This window comes from Camelus dromedarius, chromosome 12 (assembly GCF_036321535.1).
Source record: "Camelus dromedarius isolate mCamDro1 chromosome 12, mCamDro1.pat, whole genome shotgun sequence".
NCBI classification, from domain to species: Eukaryota; Metazoa; Chordata; class Mammalia; order Artiodactyla; family Camelidae; genus Camelus; species Camelus dromedarius.
Genome location: NC_087447.1, coordinates 68,267,099 through 68,287,934, shown reverse-complemented (window position 1 = coordinate 68,287,934; position 20,836 = coordinate 68,267,099). Strand labels below are relative to the sequence as shown.

The window sequence follows — 20,836 nt, the reverse complement described above, 5'->3', positions numbered from 1 at the left end:
GCGTTAACATCTGCAAAGCTCCCAGAATACTGCTTGGAACACGGTAAGTGCTACGGACGTTTTGGCTATTGCCATCATCATCCTCATTGGCTAGGGGAGGATGTGAAATCTACATGTGTAAATCACACCTACGAGGTAACTCTGGGCTTGGCTGAAGTCACTGGGCTTGAGGCACCCTCTGCCAGGAGTGTTACTCTTCAAAGAGGCATACCATGTTACTTATTTTAAAAATACTTGGAGCCAGAGCAATGATCTGTTGCTTTAAACAAGTGGAGATCAAGGCTAAACCACTCAGGCACTGTGAATCTAGCTGGTCACTGAAGAGACAAGTTGGATATTAAGATACATGTCCTTTTAGTCTCATGAAGCTTCAATAAATCACAATGAACAAACACGTCCTCTCATTGCAACTGAACTCAGATCACAGCAGCCTGGGATTACAGTCCATCCATATGTGCTGGCCCTTCCTGCGGGACAATTCTGTTTCTCAGTTCCCTCTAAGACAGGCTTTGCCCTATGATAGGCACTAGCCAACGAAATATGAATGGAAGTGACAATGTTTTATCCAGCAGCCACGAAGGGCTGGTATGTAGTAGCCTTCTCCCCTCTGGCACAAGATCAACAATGTTATAGAGATAGGTTACTCCATGAACTTGGATTTGAGATTAAAAATATAAAGAGACACCCAAAGTAATAAAATATCTGGGAATAAATCTAACCAAGGAGGTGAAAGAATTATACACAGAAAACTATAAACCATTGATGAAGGAAATTAAAGAAGACTTTAAAAAAAGGAAAGATATTCCATGCTCTTGGATTGGAAGAATCAATATTGTTAAAATGGTCACACTGCCCAAGGCAATCTACAGATTTAATGCAATCCCTATCCAATTACCCAGGACATATTTCACAGAACTAGAAAAAATCATAATAAAATTCATATGGAACCATCAAAGACCTAGAATTGCCAAAGCATTACTGAAGAGAAAGAAAGAGGCTGGAGGAATAACTCTCCCAGACTTCAGACAATACTATAGAGCTACAGTCATCAAGACAGCATGGTATTGGTACCAAAACAGACATATAGACCAATGGAACAGAATAGAGAGCCCAGGAATGAACCCACAAACTTTTGGTCAACTCATCTTTGACAAAGGAGGCAAGAATATACATTGGAATAAAGACAGTCTCTTCAGCAAATGGTGTTGGGAAAACTGGACAGCAGCATGTAAAACAATGAAGCTAGAACACTCCCTTACACCATATACAAAAATCAACTCAAAATGGATTAAAGACTTAAACATAAGACAAGATACAATAAACCTCCTAGAGGAAAACACAGGCAAAACATTATCTGACATACATCTCAAAAATTTTCTCCTAGAAGAAATAAAAGCAAGAATAAACAAATGGGACCTAATGAAACTTACAAGCTTCTGCACAGCAAAGGAAACCAGAAATAAAACAAGAAGAAAACCTACGGAATGGGAGAAAATTTTTGCAAGTGAAACCGACAAAGGCTTGATCTCCAGAATATATAAGCAGCTCATACGACTCAATAAGAAAAAAATAAACAACCCAATCCAAAAATGGGCAGAAGACCTAAACAAGCAATTCTCCAAGGAAGACATACAAATGATCAAAAAGCACATGAAAAAATGCTCAATATCACTAATTATCAGAGAAATGCAAATCAAAACTACAATGAGGTATCACCTCACACCAGTCAGAATGGCCGTCATTCAAAAATCCACAAATGACAAATGCTGGAGAGGCTGTGGAGAAAGGGGAACCCTCCTACACTGCTGGTGGGAATGCAGTTTGGTGCAGCCACTATGGAAAACAGTGTGGAGATTCCTCAAAAGACTAGGAATAGACTTACCATATGACCCAGGAATCCCACTCCTGGGCTTGTATCCAGAAGGAAATCTACTTCAGGATGACACCTGCACCCCAATGTTCATAGCAGCACTATTTACAATAGCCAAAACATGGAAACAGCCTAAATGTCCATCAACAGGTGACTGGATAAAGAAGACGTGGTATATTTATACAATGGAATACTACTCAGCCATAAAAACCGACAACATAATGCCATTTGCAGCAACATGGATGCTCCTGGAGAATGTCATTCTAAGTGAAGTAAGCCAGAAAGAGAAAGAAAAATACCATATGAGATCGCTCATATGTGGAATCTAAAAAACAAAAACAAAAACAAACAAACAAAAACAAAGTGTAAATAAAGGACAGAAATAGACTCACAGACAGAGAATACAGACTTGTGGTTACCAGGGGGGCGGAGGGTGGGAAGGGATAAACTGGGATTTCAAAATTGTAGACTAGATAAACAAGATTACACTGTATAGCACAGGGAAATATACACAAAATGTTATGATAACTCAGAGAAAAAAATGCGACAATGAGTGTGTATATGTCCATGAATAACTGAAAAATTGTGCTGAACACTGGAATTTGACACAACATTGTAAAATGATTATAAATCAATAAAAAATGTTAAAAAAAATATAAAGAGAATCACAGCTGAGCTGAATGGACACACAGCACGATCAAGAAACGAACCTTTACTGTGGTCAAGTCTCTGAGACCACAGCATCACCCGGCCAGCTCTGATCTAACGATGCACAACAGTTTGCTATGGCAAAAAGGACGAAATGAAATAAAGCCAATCCCACATGCTTAGCTCTTCCCTGCTTAATTGAAATATATCTTTTTTTTTTTTTTTAGCTACTGACTTGACAAGTCTTATAAAAAGGCAGCAAAGGGCAGTAGCAGCAGTGCCCTACCAGGGCTGCCTTACAAACGACCACGTAACAGTGCCTGGCGCAGGCGCCCAGCGCTTTCTGCTGAGCTCTCTCTGTCTCCGAGTGACTGACGAGGAGCGGTGCTTCTGCGGGCAGCCAGGGGCGAGCACGTTCTGCAAAGGGCACTTGCCAGCCTTCCAAAGCCACGAAGGGCTTACTACACTTAGTATGTTAGCGCTAATGAGAATTCAAGAACAGGTCACTATAGTTTAACAAAGACAAACAGGGGAACGCCTTCGTATCCCAATGAAATGTCAATGGAAGGGGTTCTCCCTAAATCAGATCACACTGTTACAGGCTGACATCACAGTTCTCTAGTGGAGGGCAAGTGATTGAGGGGAGCAGACCCCTCAGTATGAAACGTGGATCGCTGGATCAGGGCTCAGGGCCGGGCCCAGAGCCGGCAGCCAACAAATGCTTAGTGATGGGTGGCTTGCCAGTCACTGCTTTGTACCTGGCTTCCTCAAGTACCCTCTCTGACGGCTTCTACGAGGGTTAGAGCTTATCAGCTAACTTTGGTCGGTTCCCTCCGAGGGCCCTTACCCGGGGCCTGTATCTCTCTGTAGAGAGGACCAGAGGGACAGGCAGAGCACAACTACCACAAACTCCCCGGCACTTAAATCCGACAATCCTGTAACATTAGTGATCCTTGGCCTAAGGGTAAAGCAGAAGATAGGCTGACTTAAAGAACTTAATTTATTCAATCAAAAGTTAAGTATAAACATTATTTTTTTCCTCCAGAAACTATTCAGGACTAAAATTTTTATTGAAACCCAAATAAAGTTTCCATAAAGCAATTTAACAGCACAAAAGCTATTAATCTCAACAGAATTCAAACAGCCACGAGAAAAAGAAAGGAAGGAAGGAAGAAAAAGTCTTCCATACATCCAACAAAGCCAAAGTCCTTGTACCTTCAGCTTCCTGGTCATTAAAAAGCCAGATGTCACCTCCTTGGCTTTACAGTATGCGCTCAGGGTTGTCAGAACAAAGCAACACTTGTCCTTAATTCCGTATTAGCATTCCTAATCTTCCATTTCAGATTAAAAGGCCCTCATCATAGACAACCAGTATCATACTACATGTGGCTTCAACAGGAAAAAAAAGTGTATTTATTGGCGTTTGTCATTTGCATAGGACCTTTTCTCTTCTAAAGGATGAGCAGTTATGTGTCCACAGCTCTGGCCCAAACTGGTCTTTCCTTCTGCTCTGCTCTGCCCACGAAGAGAACTTGAGCCCTGACCCTCTTCCGGGTCTCAGTGGTGGAAACAAAACTGTTTGATCAGAGGCCTTGAGAAGAACATACTGAATTGAAGGAGGGGGATGTAATTTAGGGGAGCCCCAAAGTCTTACAATGTCAAGAAAAAGATACTGTGGCATATTTCACAACCAGAGGAGTATCTGTGGATTTCACATCCTGTGACTGACCAATGCTCTAGCTTTTTAACTTGATGCTTTTTCCATAAAGGTGAGTCAAACTTTCCTTCTCCACTGAAGGATGCTAGTCTCATTTACGGCATCTGTATTCTGACGACGACCAACTAAGGGTAATGACAAAGTGGGGAGGCTTCTTCAGGGTAGCCTTGAAAAGAGCCTTGACACTGCAAGTCACAGCACAGTTTCACGCCTCACGTCCGTGGCACATATTCTCTGTATGTTCACAGCACGGTCCTTCCTCAGGACACTAGATAGTTCTTACTTTGTTGCTTTTAGGGTCTTCAGTGAAAACACAGACACACAACTACTTCCAGTGTCTGACATTTAAAACAATTTTTTACCTGAGTTTTATATTTTACCATCCTAAGATCCGTTATTATCTGCAGCAGTTCAAAAACACAAATACATTCCTCGCAAAACTGAATTTCCAAAGGATAACAGGAATAACCAAAGATAAACGGAGTCCCTCTGAATTAGCAAGGCTACACAGAAGCGCTTCTCGAGGTGGGGAATGAATCAAGGCTGGTACTGGCTTCAGATACCAACTGTGAGAGAAGTTACAGACTAAAACTGACATAGCGCCACTCTGGGGGAGAGTCAAGTGTCACAAAGGGATACAGATGTCAGAAAACCAAGATGATGTGCAGAGAAATGGTGGAAGGGGCGAACATAAAGATACAAGCTGCTCTGAACTCATAACGCGATGAACTCACATGATTTATTCAAGATTTGAGAAAGGTTTGAGAACTTCACAGTCACTGGAATGTAATTTTGAACTGAAACAAACACAATTCTGGATGTATCACTAGGAAGAAAAACGCAATGCTGCTCTTCACAGGGGCATGTGCCGGAATCTGGAATACTGTTGAGCATAAAGGTATATCCTGTGTGTCATTAAATCACCGGAAAGATAGTGGCTGCTAAGACACATGATAAAAGAGAAAGCGTTAAAGTTAGAGCCTGAGCAGGAGATTCAAAGTTCCATGAATACATCTGAGGCCGTGATGTAGTAGACTGTTCAAAATTACACATAAGAAAGATGAAGTTCTGAGGACCTGCAAAGCCCTTTGACGAGTCTAAGAGACAGATCATTCCAGGGAAAGGCACATCACTGCATGCTGGAACAAAGAGTGCTGAGAAAGTCTTGCTCATGCAGATTGGCTATGCCAAAAAGTCCACCCCACGGCAATGGGGAACTTAGTTCTAGAAGGTGCATTCAATTCTGTGCCTCCGTTAGTCAGGGGTTCTTTTACTGGTGGCATAGACCATAGTCCTGACTTTTAAACAGAGTGGTGAGTCTGTTCAAGTGAGCAAATTTCAGTCTCCAAGAATGTGTAGAAACAAACAAAAACAAGTGTAATTTTGGATAACTTGGCTTTATATTAATGCAGCAAGAACTTCTGAAACAACTACACAATTTCACATGTAATTTATTTAGAATGTTTAGAATACTTAGAAAGGTATTAATTTCTGCATCTATAGGCACATTTACTAGATTACAGAAGTGGTCTGGTGTTTAGGAAGATTGTATTTGCCAGAATCACAAATCTGTCTTATTAGGGTGCTGAATTTGAGAGAATAAAATTTACCAGCTTTGTGATTATAACTTGGCATGTCTCTATGAGCTTGGTTGATTAAATGTGCATTGAGAGAATGCTATCAAATTTATGAAAAAATAAAGAAGTAAAAATGACTTACTTTTAACATCGGTACATTTATAAATAAGAGCTGTTAAGTTGACTGATAGGCTTAGAAAAAAATTATGGCTGAAGACAAAATAATAAAAATGAAGCTCAAAAATAGGGTTAAGATTTATAACTTCAAGTGCTACCATTAATAAAGCAAAGGTAATTGAAATATTCCTTTCTATGATCAAAATCTCCCCCTGGGTAATAAAAGCCTCGTGGCACTAAGAGTAAGAATCAGAACAAATCTGTGCTACGCACACATCTCAGGGAAGGCCTGTGTTTGGAGGAGAGATGGGGTCTGTCACAGGAGCTCAGAGAACTGGGTAGAAAACTAACACATTTACCCAGAGCATGTGAGACATGATACAAACACATGGACTCTCGGACAGCCATTGTCTGAAACACACACCGATGGATGATGACACACGGTGGCACAGTGATGTTTCTGGGGGCTAAGACGACAGGAAGGATGACTTCCAGAAGGGTGAGTCTTTGCTACACGAAGAAGCACAGTCTCCCTCCATCACAGCCTAAGGACATTGGACAACTTTCTCATTCACATTTCCTACTTACGACAGAAACTCTAGTTTCAGAGGCACATTTAAGTATCAAATATATTCTGATTGACTTGTTCATGTCCTCATTCAAAAGCTCTATTCAATATCATATGTATGTTCATTTGTTTTTCAAGAAGGACTTGTCCTTGAGTACGTTCATTTGAATTTGAAAAGACTATATGCTGGATGTGAACAATGAAACCAATGTTAGAAAACACATTTCAAACTCTACTCAGATGCAAATTACACCTCAGATTACTTTTTAGGTAATTGTTCAGAATGAATATTCAGCACTTACAAACCTCTTATCTGCTGGTTAATGTTTCTGTGATTAGATAAAAATGGGCAATGAAAGATTTTCTCCTAATCACTCTTTGATTAGCAGTAAGGAAAGAAACACAAGGATAAAAACTTGGATTTTTTTTTAACTCTTAAAAGGTATTTTAAATCATGCATTTCCTTTTGATAATTTCTGAAATTAATTACTAGGAAGCATTTCATTCAGTTAAAATAAAAGGCTTTTGCATACACTCAATATTTATGACTTTCAAATGGGTACTTTTCCAGTTTTTATCTCTACTCCATTTTAACTTGTATGTTAATAACAATCCAAAACTCAGGATTAATAAGGCTGTTTTAAAAATAAATTTAGGCATCATGAGAGAAACTCAAGTGAGTTAAATAAAATTTGAAAGTGCTTTAAAGGATATATACATAACCTTATAAATATATGAAAATTAATTTTAAATGTCAAATAATTTGACTACATAAAGTATATATGAAAATATCCTAAACTAAACAAGGATAAAGGGTGGCAAATAACTAGAAAGTCTACACACACATACACACACACACACACACACAGACAATTTATGACAAAGGAGTCAAGAATATATAATGGGAAAAGGAGAGTCTATTCAATAAATGGTACTGGAAAAATTGAACAGACATATACAAAGGAATGAATTTTGATCCCCATCTTATAAGACACACAAAAATCAACTCAAAACAGATTAAAACTTGACTATTAGACCTGTTTTCTAGAAGACAAAATAAGCTCCTTGATATCAGTGTTGCATGGAAGTTTTGGATCTGACACCAAAAGCAAAGGCAACAAAAGCAAAAATAAACAAGTGGGACCACATCAAACCACAAAGCTTCTGCACAGCAAAGGAAACCATCAACAAAAGGAAATGATGACCTACTGAATGGGAGAAGATATTTGCAAATCATATATATATGATAAGGAGTTAATATCCAAAATATATAAAGAACTCAAACAACTCAACAGCAAAAAACAACCTAATTTTAAAAATGGGCAGAGGACCTATAGAGATTTTTTTCCAAAACAGACATAAAATGACCAATAGGCACATAAAAAGATGTCCAACATCACTAATCATCAGAGAAATGCAAATCAAAACCACAATGAGATAGCACCTCGCACTTGCTAAAAGGGCTATTATCAAAAGCACAAGAAATATCAAATTCCATAGAGGATGTAGAGAGAAGGGAACCCTTATACACTGCTGGTGGGAATATACTGATGCAGCCACGATGGAAAACAGTAGGAAGGCTCCTCAAAGTTAAGAAGAGAACTACCATATAATCCAGCTATTTCACTTCTGGGTATTTATCCAAAGAAAACAAAAGCACTAATTCAAAAAGATACATCCACCCCTACATTCATAGCAACATTAGCTACAATAGCCAAGGTATGGACACAACTAAATTTCTATTGGTGGATGACTGGATAAAGAATATATGGTGTATACACACACAATGGACTACTATACAGCCATAAAAAGGAAATGTTGCCATTTGCAACAACATAGGTGGACCTCAAAGGCATTATGCTAAGTAAAATAAGAGAAAGATAAATACCACAAGATTTCATTTACATGTGAAATATAAAAAACAAACCAAACAAACAAAATGAAACCAAACAGATAAAGAGAACAGGTTCACAGTTATCAGAGGGGAAGGGGGTAGGGGAGTGGGTGAAATGGGTGAAGGAGGACAGTTGGAGGGTGATGGATGGTACTAGACGTATTGTGGTGATCACTTTGTGGTGTATACAAAGATTAAATTATTCTGTTGTACACTTGAAACTAACAGAATGTTACTTTACTTCAACTAAAAAAAAAAGGACTACATGATAACATTTTAAAGAATTATTAAAATGACTTACTTTCTTCTTTCTTGCTAATAATCGCAGGCAAGGTATAAATCTAAAAAACAAAGGGAGTCAATCAGTTACTTGCAATTAATGACCCAGAACAGATTACCAGAGTCACACTGGAACAGTGATACACAAAGGGAGTGTCTGAATTTCGAGGTCTTACAACTGCTGTGTCCGCAATGCCATCTCCCCACCCTATCATCCAGTCTTGTCTTCCACTCCTTCTCCCCTGGCTGTCCTGCCCTGACCAAAGTTTTATCCCTTTCTCTGTGACCTAAGTGTCTTATTCTGTTCTCCAACATGATGCATCCATTCCCTTCTTCAGGAAGTATCTCACGATGGGTTTCACCTGGTTGTTCCTTCCTCAAATCATCGGCTTAGTGTTTTTTTCTCAATGTGTACAATTCTTAACTTGTACTTGTTGCGCTAACTCAGTGTCTTCTAAATGTCCTCCAGGCTGATCAAGGCCTGCCTCTCAACTACTAGTGGTAAAGAGGCAAACTGTTTCGTTTCTAATTTTTAATCTGTCGCTGACTGACATTTTTGTAAAATTACAATACAATTTAAATGTAATAAACATAATAGATACAGAGTCCAAGCTTTTTATTATTAAATTCCCAACAAATGGAACATGACTTCTTCTAATGGTTATAAAATTTTCCAGACGCTTGATCATCATCTCTGCACTCATCTTACTGTTGCCTGGCAACAGTCAGGACAGCCTCAAAGTCTGGGGGCCACACATTGTGTGGCCCCGCTGTTGTACAGGTACTTCTCGCAAGGAGGTTCACAAGTTCTCTGCCATTTTAAAAGACAGTTTTCAAAGGACACACTGGGGCCTTCTGTTAGCTTGGTGTGTTCATCCCTCTAATCATTTAGTGCAGTGTTCTTCACAAAAGCCTTCAGTGATTTATTCCCTTTTTTACATAAGCCTCCCTGATAATTTTAAGTAAATTATGCCAACATCAAAATAGCTACTAGTAAAATGGCGACCTGGATAGAAGGAAAATGACACGCCACAGCTTTATCAAATGAGACTTTTAAACAATAGTCTAGACTAGAATTAGTTCCTACCCTAAGACTTGCTCGTCACGCTGACGATCATATAGCCTAGCATGGGCCTAGCAAAGAGTGGGCACTCAAGAATTACTAACTAAATAAGGGAAGGCAATCAATGCAGCCAAATTAACGATTACAAGTAATTTTTTCAAAGTCATTTTGGGGTTTTAAATTAGTCCTGGAAGTCTCCTTGAGAAACAAATCAGAAAGTTGGTGCTAAGCACCAGGGACGCAACCTTAGAAAAACAGTTAAGAGCCTCCACTCCCCTGATTTGCTATTTTAATATTTTCAAATACTCTACAGGCACATAAAATTTTTTCAGACGTACTCTGAAATTATTAGAACAATAAAACAAATCATAGAATGTGTCATATTCTCACCGGTTCCTTCCCATCCATGGCTTCAAGCCAGAGTTTCCGATTAGCTTCTGAGAAGGCCTGCAACGTGATGATCCCATGCCTGTTAAAGCAAATATTTCATATATTTAATTTATTACTTTTATGCCTTGACACATTTATTACTTTTTAAATTCTTAGTTAACCATAAAAGTAAAATTTGAAGAAAATTCAGGAACGAGAAAAAAGAAATGAAGAGAAAAGAAGAAAGAGAAGAAAAAAAGAAGAAATTTTAAGAAATGAAAAGAAAATCATTAAGTGCTTTAAGTATAAGACCATCTGAAGGAGGCTAGTTTCAAACAATTTCCCCTGAAATGACCAAAAAGGATGACAGAGCTACATTCACTAAAGTTCAAAACCACCTAAACATTCCACAACATGAGAATAATTAAGATAATGACTCCAATGTGGTAAAATCTAGTCACTAAAAATAATTATAATGAGTATATAACAATACAGAAAGTCTTATATACCATAAGCAGTTAATTATTCAAAAGACACTAAAACCAAAGTGCTTATATATATAATAATCACATATCATAGTTAATACATTTGAAAACAACTGTCTCTCATGCACTCATTCTGAAAGAGTTACTTGAGGATGTACTTCAAGAAATAGAAATCAAAGGGGGAGAGGAAACCAATGTAAGAGAGAAAAAGATGAAGAATCTAGAAAAAGTGAAATTAAGCTAATGAACTGTGCAGGCTGTTCAGAAGATGAACAGAAAATTACAGGGCTCTGTGAAGAGGGGCATCAAGAAGGAAATCTCATTCAAATGTTGTGTGATTAAAAGTCCAGAATGAGTTAAAACTGTGATAAAAACATACATCTCTCATGTAAACAGGAAAGCAGTTCATTAGATTCATAGGAAAAGGAATAAATGTATTATATAGAAGAAGGTAATTTTATCTTGGAGAATATAAGCCAGTCTAAAGCACCAATAATCACAACAACCAATACTTATTGGTTGTTTACTGTGTGCCAGGCACTGTGTTGTAAGTCACATTTCCCTTATTATCTCATTTATTTGTCACAACCACCGTTTGATATGGGTACTGATTATCTTTGTTTTATAGATGAAACAACCAAAGTACAGAGGTTAACAGTGTGCTCCAAGGTTATATATCTGGAAAGTGTTGGGGAAAAAAAAAAAAGGGAAACCACTAATATGTTGGTATTTAAGAAAATATAAATATACATAAATATGTAAATATATACCAACAAAATACTTTCTACATAGAAAATCCAGAAGTTCCTACTACAAAACTACTAAAACCAATAGAGTTCAACCACTATGCTGGACATAGATTGATATATAAACAAATTTAAAAGCCTTTCTATACCACAGTCTCAACCATAAAACAAGAGTGTCTACTAATGAAAAGAATTCTAATCAAAATTTCAATAAAAAGAAGATGCCCAAAAATAAATCTGAAAAAAAAAATGTATAAAATCTTAGGGAGAGGTCAACTCTCCATTGATTAATTAATAACTCTAATAGAACTCCAGTCAAAAATCCCAAAGGACTTTCTGGAGAGAAAAGAAATTTAATAAACAGATCTATAAAGTGTAAGAACACAGGGCCAAAATAGCTGACCCGAGGTTTTGTTTTGTTTTTTTTAATTTTAAAATTAAAAAAAATTTTTTTGTTTGTTTTTTATTTTTCTATTGAAGTACCATGAGTGACAATGTGTTAATTTCTGGTCTACAGCACAATGTCCCAGTCATGCATATACATACATATATTCATTTTGATATTCTTTTTCATTAAAGGTTATTACAAGATATTGAACATAGCTCCCTACACTATACAGCAGAAACTTTTTTAAAAATCTGTTTCTATATATAGTGGCTAACATTTGTAAATTAGATGTCGATACCTCTGTGCACCAGTCAAGCAACTTTGTATCATCTCCATGGACGTTTACATTTAAAGACGTGTAAGAACGGCGCCTTGCCCTACCACATAGTTATAAGCTACAGTGTGTGTGAGCTATGGTATATACGAGTACCTACAGCACGTCACAGTGCCTTACATACTGTGTACACACACACCAACACACAGAGCTAGAGTATTCAGAAAAGTACGGTGGTGACGCAGGGGAAGAAAAATAGATAACAGAATGCAACAGAGATTGAGAAGCATATCCATCCTTATTTTGTTTCCACTTTGCTTGCACTGAAGCAATAGAAGAGGAGAGCTAAATACTCCCCCTCAATTACAAACTTGAATGTACAACTTCTACATCTCTCCCAATACCCTATGGCTAAGAATGTCCAGAACAGTGTTTTGCACATGGTACGCACTGAATCTCACTGATGGAAGGAAGCTTATGGTATTTGTAGCTGTATCATTTCTCAGAAGCAAGGCCAGTAGGTCTCAAAGTCATTAAACAGGCTGACCCAGGAGCCATGAACAATGCTACCAGGCTCCCTCATTGTGATGGGGACTCAGTCCACGACATGCACTTTCCTTGAATGCAGTCATTTTTATTGATTTTCCAGATTTTCCACTGAGCGACATTACTCTTTGGTAAGACTGTGTCTGATTTTTTTGGGAAAGCATCATGCAATACACATTTGTTGAACAAACAAGTGAAAGAATGAAACAGACATGCATACTGGTTTTTAAAGAGAGACTGAAAAGTAAGCACTTTAGGCTGCTTCCTATTTGTATCTGTACAGAGAAAGAAACAAATAATTTAGCTTATTAAAAAATGTAAAGTGGAAAGTTCAAACCTTTCAACTACTTCTATGTCAAAGCAGAATCGTTTGTCAATTGAATCCGTCTTTCGTCGGATACAGGATTTTAATTTAAACATTTCTGGCGAGCTAGTAACAAGGCCATTCTGAAACAAGAAACGGGGCACATTACTGACACGACGACAAGGTGAATCAACATACATTAAACACAGCATCTAAAGTTTCCATATTAAAATGCCAACTTAGAGTACAGTTTATATATTAGGATCATAATTACATCCTTTAAGTGTTTCTATAAATACAAAGACTTATGCCTAATGTTAACTGCCCGACTAATACATCAAACCATTTGTTATTAATCACATATACACGTTTTACTCAAAGAATTCTGTGCCGTGCCTGTCCAGTGCCCTTCAACATATCTACTCATCATGCTACCGTGTACTGTACTATGTCTGTGTGTTTGTACCAGAGCTGTCGAGTATTAAATGCTGGCTGCCTCAAAACCTCAAGAGAGCTACCAAAATAAGAAAGTTGTAGGAGCCACCTGCTATAGCGCTGTCACGATCACGCACAGCACGTGACTCCCCTGCTGGTAACCAACTGCTGGTCTCTGCTACTAAAACTAAAACCGAACCTCTTTGGACAGGATCCAGCACAGGCTTCATTCATAACTCTCTTCTGTACCTGAGATGCTAGTCAGTTTAAAGGGGAATATTTACCTAATGCCTGCTTAATTCCATGATCTTTGATGGCAAATCTCATACATTTATTAACAAAACTTTGACTGCCACAAAAACTGACAACACCTTTTCTTTCTTTCTTCTTCTTCTTTTTTTTTTCAATGGAGGCACTGGGGATTGAACCCAGGACCTTGTGCACGCTCAGCACACGCTCTACCACTGAGCTGTACCCTCCCTCCGACAAACTCTTTTCTGATGAAACCTTTAGAGGAGAATCTAGGCATGATCGTAGCATTAATACTTTCCCATGATGGTAGCAATCTAAGGTCTCTTTTCCTCTAGTACGTTCTCTTTTACTCTATGCCTCTCAGTTTGAATAGTAAGACTCTAACGAATGCCCATGCACGGTTAAGTTTCTGCTGATGTACCTGAACATCTGAGTTAGGTCAACATTTACCTCTGCCATGATCTACACCATGATCTGGGTAAAATAATCTTTGAAATAACCCCCAGCTCTAGGATTCTTAGATGATGGCTCAGTTATCTAACTGGTAAGTTCAGCCGTTCGCCATGTTCGTATCTTAACTCACAAAAGGACTGTACACTACACGGAATAAAGGTGCCTCAAAACCTTCCGCAGCACTTCCGCCAACAAAGTACACTTTGTTCTGTACTGTCTGCTACTCCTGCGAGACGTTCAGTGACGAATTTACTTTAGGGGTAAATAAGCACTTTCTTGTGAGTAATTTTGTTGGCCAGCATTTCAGAAAACAGTACACGGTGCAGAAAAGGAAGTGGCACGCAGGGGCAGACCCACCTACAAGGCACCACTAGGAAGGAAGACGCAGACACCTTGAGCCTGGTCCAGCCGCCGACAAGCCTCTGCGGGCTGCTGGCCAACCAGCAGCACAGACAACTCTGCTGCCAGCGATGTGGGGGGACCCCAGCTGAGATGTCCCTACATTTAATAACGCTGCTTAGAAACATTCTATGGCCAAACAAAAATCCCGGCCACGCTTTCATCAGTGTCATTAAAGCAAGAGAAACTTTTTTGACTTTCCAATTTTTAAAAATTGTGTGCATGTTTATTAGAAAAACAAGCACACAAGACTTTTTATTTGTTTGTTTTATTTCCATTAATTAAACAACAAGATCAGTTAAAAAAAAAAAAAAACTCACCATTTTCCCACCGGATTTCATTTCTGAAACACTCATTGTAAATGTTTTACTTCCCTTATCGTATGTACAGTAATGTTTTGTCCATGTAAAACCAAGTGGTCCTAATGTAAGGAAAGAAACATTACAGACTGTTAGTAAACGATTTGTAACAAGTTTGTACAGTTTTCAGTGCTCTGAAACACAAATGAGTGCTTCCATAGACCGTGCAAGTTGGGATTGTTAACGGCGAGTGAGGTCAGTCTGGTGTGAGAGTGGTGGAGGGTAGAGTGTCCTGCCATCAAACAATCCGGCTTTATTTGCAGTGTGGACACTCACTCTGTAAACTCAAGAGTTACTTTAGATCTGAACTGCAGTCATCTCATCTGTAAAAGTGATACACTTGTACCCCAGAGAGGTAGGAAGAAAGAGAAAGAATAGTCTGAGTTACTACAACAGGTCTCCTCATTTCTAGCTTCGTCCTCTATTCTCAGAACTGCCGGAAGTACCCTGCTAAAAATTTAGCCAGATCATTTCACCCCTTTGTTTAAAACCGTCCAGCATTTCCCACATTACCCCAGATAAAAACCGAAGACCCCACAGGATCTGGTTCCTCATTACTGACCTTACTACCTTTTGACTCATACATTCTCCTCCAGCTACGCTGGTCCCCTGGCTAGGCTTTGAGCACAGCACATGCATTTCTACCCCAGGGCATTTGCACTTACTGGACTACTTTTCCTTCAGATAGCTGCATGACTTAGCACTGTCACTTTATGTCTTTTCTTAAATGTCACCTTTATAATATGGCATTTTCTGTAGAGATATTGGACATCGCAACACCCACCTTGGTATTTCTCATCTCTCTTTCTTGCTCTATTTTCTTCTCAGCAGTTGTCACTGCTATGGCTAACATTTTACTAATTTATCCTATTTCTTGTTTGTCTCCGTCATTAGACGCTAAGGCTCTCTGCGAGCAGGAATAAGTGATGAACAGGGCCAGATATACAGTCATGGCTCAATAAAGATTTGATAAATAAATGAATCACCCATCTTTCTCTAAGACTTAAGTGACCATGGAGTTATTTTCTTTTACCACTAATCTGAAAAAAGGTGAATTCAAACTACAGCTTAAAATGAAAATAATTTCTACTCTTTGTATTAAAAGGATGTATGTGTACAATGCTCACTTTCTTCCCTGCCGCCCGTAAACATTGTGCATCCTTTTCCCACAGCACATCACTTGTCCTCCAGGACTCTTAACAACTGGATGCTGCTGCTTCCGGCACAGGGACGCATAATGAGTTCCACGTTGCCCCGAACAAGGCAGAAGACCTCCAGTTCTCCCACGGGGAAGCCAATCATCTGCACTCAAATGCCGGAGTGGGCTGAGGGGGCTGAAAACGGAACTGCTTTCCCATACAGCGTCTCCAGGTAGGGTCGCATCCTGCTTAACACCTGGATCTCTCTAGCCACAATTGTGCACAATGCCATTGCTGGCTCAGTTTTATAACCATATATCCAAAAGCCAGAAACTGAAATGGAAAAATGCAACTCTTGAGAAGAGTGTTTCATGAGCCATTTGAATTTTTTTTTTCCTGTAATAACAGTGCCCTTGGTGTCATGTTTAGCCTTTCTACTTAAACCACTCCAGATTTTAAAATTACGGGGTGCAGCTCTATACTTGGTAATCACCAAGGATTATTGCAATTAACTTCAATTCTGTTTGGGGACCATTTCACTCTATAATACTTAACAATACTTGTCGGTAATTCTGTTACACGCAGTGCAAAATACTTAAAGGCTTAGAGCTGATTAGTGGAAAGTGGCTGGATGGAAATCCTCACAGTGACTTTACCACTTAGGAAGCGATTTATGAGGCAATATTAGCTATGACTTTTAAATAAAACTGCTGCAACACTCTGATGACATTTCAGACCCGAGATGCTCTTTCCTGCCTCCATCCTGAGTTCAGAACCTCATGCATTTAGTCTTTCCGTGTGTTGCGCACACATGTTGCTTTCTTTAAAGCTGCCTGGCACCAGCCCAGGGCAGATGTACTTAGGCAGGCAATTCTGAAGTCCTGGGGAAAAAAAAAATTCCAGGGAAATAAAATTTATTGCAGCTCTAAAGTTGCAAAAGAAGCCAAGTTTAATTGTCTTTCCCAGTAATCAGCTGTGGTCGCTGAGATGATGGTGGTGGAATGGGAGGGCGTTAACATTCACTGAACACCTGCTAAGGGCCAGCACTTTAGCTAGGAACCTTTAAAGTCAGACATTACATAGAACATTTTACATAGAAGAAAACAAAGCTTAAAAGCTGCAGATGGTACTACATTTTTCAACAGGGCATGGGGCTGGAGTCGTTCTTTTTAGAGCGATAATGTTTCCCAAGAGTTGTTTTGAGAATTAAATGAGATAAACACAAATTGCAAGACTGGTAAGGGCTCCCAGGAAGCACCGTAGCATGATCAAGCACTACTACTGATGACTGAGACGTTTTACACACATTACCTCTAATTCTTGCAACATTATCATGAGATCGGTATAAATACCCCTCTTTTATAAACGAGGAGACTGAGCTCAGAAAGCTGTTCACCCAGAATCACCCCGTTAATAGGCGGCACAGAATCCAGACATAGATCTGTCCGACTCTGGACCCCACGCTCTTCCTGGTGAAACTGAAGTCCACTGGAATGCAGTTTAACGTCTGCCTAGAGGTGGGCAGCACAAAACCCACAAATCCAGATAAAGTGGAGCTCTGTGTCCCAATGGCAATAATCTGCTGCCGTCCCCGTTACATCCATGTCCATTTATCACTCAATTTACAGCCCTGATATTTACTATTGATCGCCGGCTGCTAATTGTGTGCGTCTGCCTGAGCTTTCCGCTCAGAACAAACACCCTGAAGCCACGCTCCTCATCTCATTTTCTGTCCCCGACAGAACTTACTCAGACAGCAAGCGCACGATCAATACGTCTTAGGGGGCTGGTCAGATTTCCTTACTATAAATGCTCTCGAAGATTCCAAGTAGAAAGGGCTCTGAATACTTGTCCCTCATAGAAAAATAATCCCAACAACATATAATCTCTTTATTTTTCTTTGTAAATCCCTAAGCGAGGGGAGAACAGTAACTGAGGATGAAAGGAGGAAGGAAGTATAATGGGGCAGAAGAACGCTTTTGAATGTGATGAATACATTCATTATGCTGATAGTGGTGATGGTTTTGTAGGTACACACATTTGGCAAAATTTATCAAACTGTACACTTTAACAATTTGCAAGTTACTGCATGCCAAGTGCACCTCACTAAAGCTATAGAGGTAACACAGGCAGATATTGAGAAAAATCAAGATGGAAACTGTTGTGGGACTGGGAAGGCAACATGATAAGAGAGGATGCTGAAAAAAAGAGGGGGGTCCAAATGTGAGAGCCCCAAATGCCCTGCACGGCCAGCGGCCATCACAGGAGAGGCACAACCGAGCAAGAACTGTAGAGAGAGCTGCTGGAAGCTCTCTGAGAGTGGACTGAGGTGGACAAGCCTGGAGGTGAAGCGAGAACAGTTAGGAGGCCATTGCGAGGCTGTGGAGATGGAGGGAAGGTGTGGGTTCCAAGGTCACCAAGGAGGTAAAATGAACAGACTTGGACCCAGGCTACAGAGACACACCAGAGTTAAAGATTTACCTAAGCTTTGTAGTCTAAGAAGAGATGTTATCAATTAGAGAAACAGGAACCCTCAGGGAAAAGGTCAGTGCCACAGAGGGCTTCACGGTCAGATCAGACTGACTGAGAGGAGAAGTCAGATATCTCAGAACAAAACATACCACCATCAGATAGGTGCATAAACACTGCAACTGGTCCAGCCATCCAGCCCCCAAATTATTAAAGGGTTTATGTTTATAGGTTGACCCAGAAGTCCAACAGTGAGGAACGGGTAAGCAAACCATGGCACCATCCAATGATGGACTACCAAGTAGGGACTGAACAAGACAGATCTGAATTTTGCTAGCTCATCCAAAGCTTTTTGGTTTAGAACAAGATACTGTACACCCACGCAGATTTTAGCAACTGTGTTAACACTTTGCGGTGGGGGGGGCGACCCTCGAGAAACAAAATATTATTGAGTTACAATGAACAAGAAAATCTTCAGGCAAGAGGACGGTGCTTCCATTAGATGCAGGTCTGAACAGATCTCACTGTCAACACAGTCTTCCACTCAGCAATATCCTTTACTGACACGAAACATGAGCTCTTCTCACTGCACCGTCTCACGCTGAGGCTGTCAAATCTGAAATAATTTTCCAGTATTCAAACATTTCCTTATAGCCCTGAGTCAAACCCATCTACCCCGTATGTGACCAAAGAATCGGTCCTCTTTCATGAAATTCTGCTGAAAGCTAATTCATTATACTCTAATTTAGACTAGACAGGCGGGTCATTAGATTTATCCTTTTAACATCTGAAAACAACAGGCTGGTCAAGGTAGGTAGTTATGAGACAGAAAATCCTGGAACTGGATTTCCTGAACCAGCAGCCCTCTACCAGACAGGCCAGGCAGTAATAAATGTTTGCTGAGTCTATTGGGATCAAATTCTTATTTGCTTGTATACAGCTAAGCAAATGAGCATCTCCTGGGCCTGTCAAATATAAAACGCAGTGGCATTTTAGTGATCATGTTGCATTACGTCAAAAAAACGCTCACAATCAACCCAATCTCTATAGCTTCCTCGTCTCAAACCCTTTAACTCTAGTATCATAGAACCAAAACAGTTTCACTGATCTACTGCCCACTGTAGGGAGACTCAGAACAGTGCTACACCATGTGGTCTGCGAGGCCCAAATGATGAGAAAAGGTACAGGAAGTGAGAATAATGATTTCAAAACTTTTACAGCAATCTGAGACGACTGCCAAGCCAAGCACATGATTTTGTGTTTTACAAAGACACTGGTCCATCATGGACTGGAAATAAAAGCAACTGTTCTTGTACCCCGCCAACAGTAAGAGGGAGCGTTAGGGCCTTCTGGTCTGAAATAGGGGCTCATTTAGTCAGACTGGTTGACAAGAAGAGGACCCCAGTTACAAGTCCGAATGGCTTTTTATTAATTTTTGTGCGAACAACCTTTTTACTGTGAGGCAGTTCTAACAGTGCTCTATTAGGTCTGATGCTTATTTCCAACATCAGGAAGTAAATAAAGGACGCCAATCTGACATTGTATAACTGCCAGTTTTACTCCTGAAAACGGACGGAGCACAGAATTAAATGAAATGATGCTGCCGGAGGGGAGAACCATCACCACCGTCACCAAGATGACTCCTCCTGACAAAGGCTTTGATTGTCAATCTCCTATGAAACTTTAAACTGAGATTAGCTATCCCAATTAAATTCTAAAACTGAACCCATGTTACTGTAGCTACCATCCGTGAAGACTGTAAGTTCAGTGATATACCCACTTAAAGCATCTGGGGGTGGAATGTGGGAAAACGTCCACACTTTGGTGGCGGTGGCTGGCGGAGCAGACTAAATGTGATAAAATTGTGGGGAATTTCAGTCTTCCCACTTGAAGGAAAAAACACTAACCAAGTCACATCTGACAGAAACAGAATATTATCAGAAGAGACGTTAACTTATGTCTTTGGGACTCACGTTTCTCCTGCACGTAAAGATAGCCTTCCATCGTCCACTGGCTGGGTGGCCTGTAATCCTGATTGGCAGATTTCATCCTCTGCATCAGCCGCTCCACCTCTTGTCGGGTGCTTTCAAAATTATTCCTTGTCTTAAGTAAATAAGAACAACAACAATTTCATTCATCGTTTTCCACCAGTTCTGAGGAACCACCAATATAATGTTTCAAAACTGCAGAGGGGGCAAAGGATGACCTTGATTCTTTCAGGACTGTTCGCAACATCCACAACCCTCTACGCTGAGTTCCATGGTCTGATTGTGAATTGCTTAAGTGAGGTCTTTCTGAATGATCTTCTGCATGTTTCTCTTTGAATCTGTGAGTGTGTGTTTATGTCCTTCATTCTACCTCCCCCTCTAACATTATTACCTAGTGGGCAAATGACAGCTTTATAAATATGCAGTATCAATTAGAGTTTTATATTCCATAATACTTCAGGTAAAAAAGCATATACACAGGGACTTAGTTTCTTGAG

General features: G+C 39.7%; 1 protein-coding gene across 1 annotated transcript in view; it reads right to left on the bottom strand.

The window, feature by feature from the left end:
* Positions 1-20,836, bottom strand: part of ARHGAP42 (Rho GTPase activating protein 42) — a 251,289-nt gene that overhangs the window by 33,682 nt on the left and 196,771 nt on the right. The window contains exons 8-12 of the mRNA XM_010977801.3: positions 20,325-20,454; positions 14,705-14,805; positions 12,879-12,988; positions 10,124-10,202; positions 8,693-8,732 (exon numbers count right to left, since the gene is read on the bottom strand). Of these exons, the coding sequence (XP_010976103.1) occupies positions 8,693-8,732; positions 10,124-10,202; positions 12,879-12,988; positions 14,705-14,805; positions 20,325-20,454 (460 nt within the window). The remainder of the gene's footprint in view (positions 1-8,692; positions 8,733-10,123; positions 10,203-12,878; positions 12,989-14,704; positions 14,806-20,324; positions 20,455-20,836) is intronic.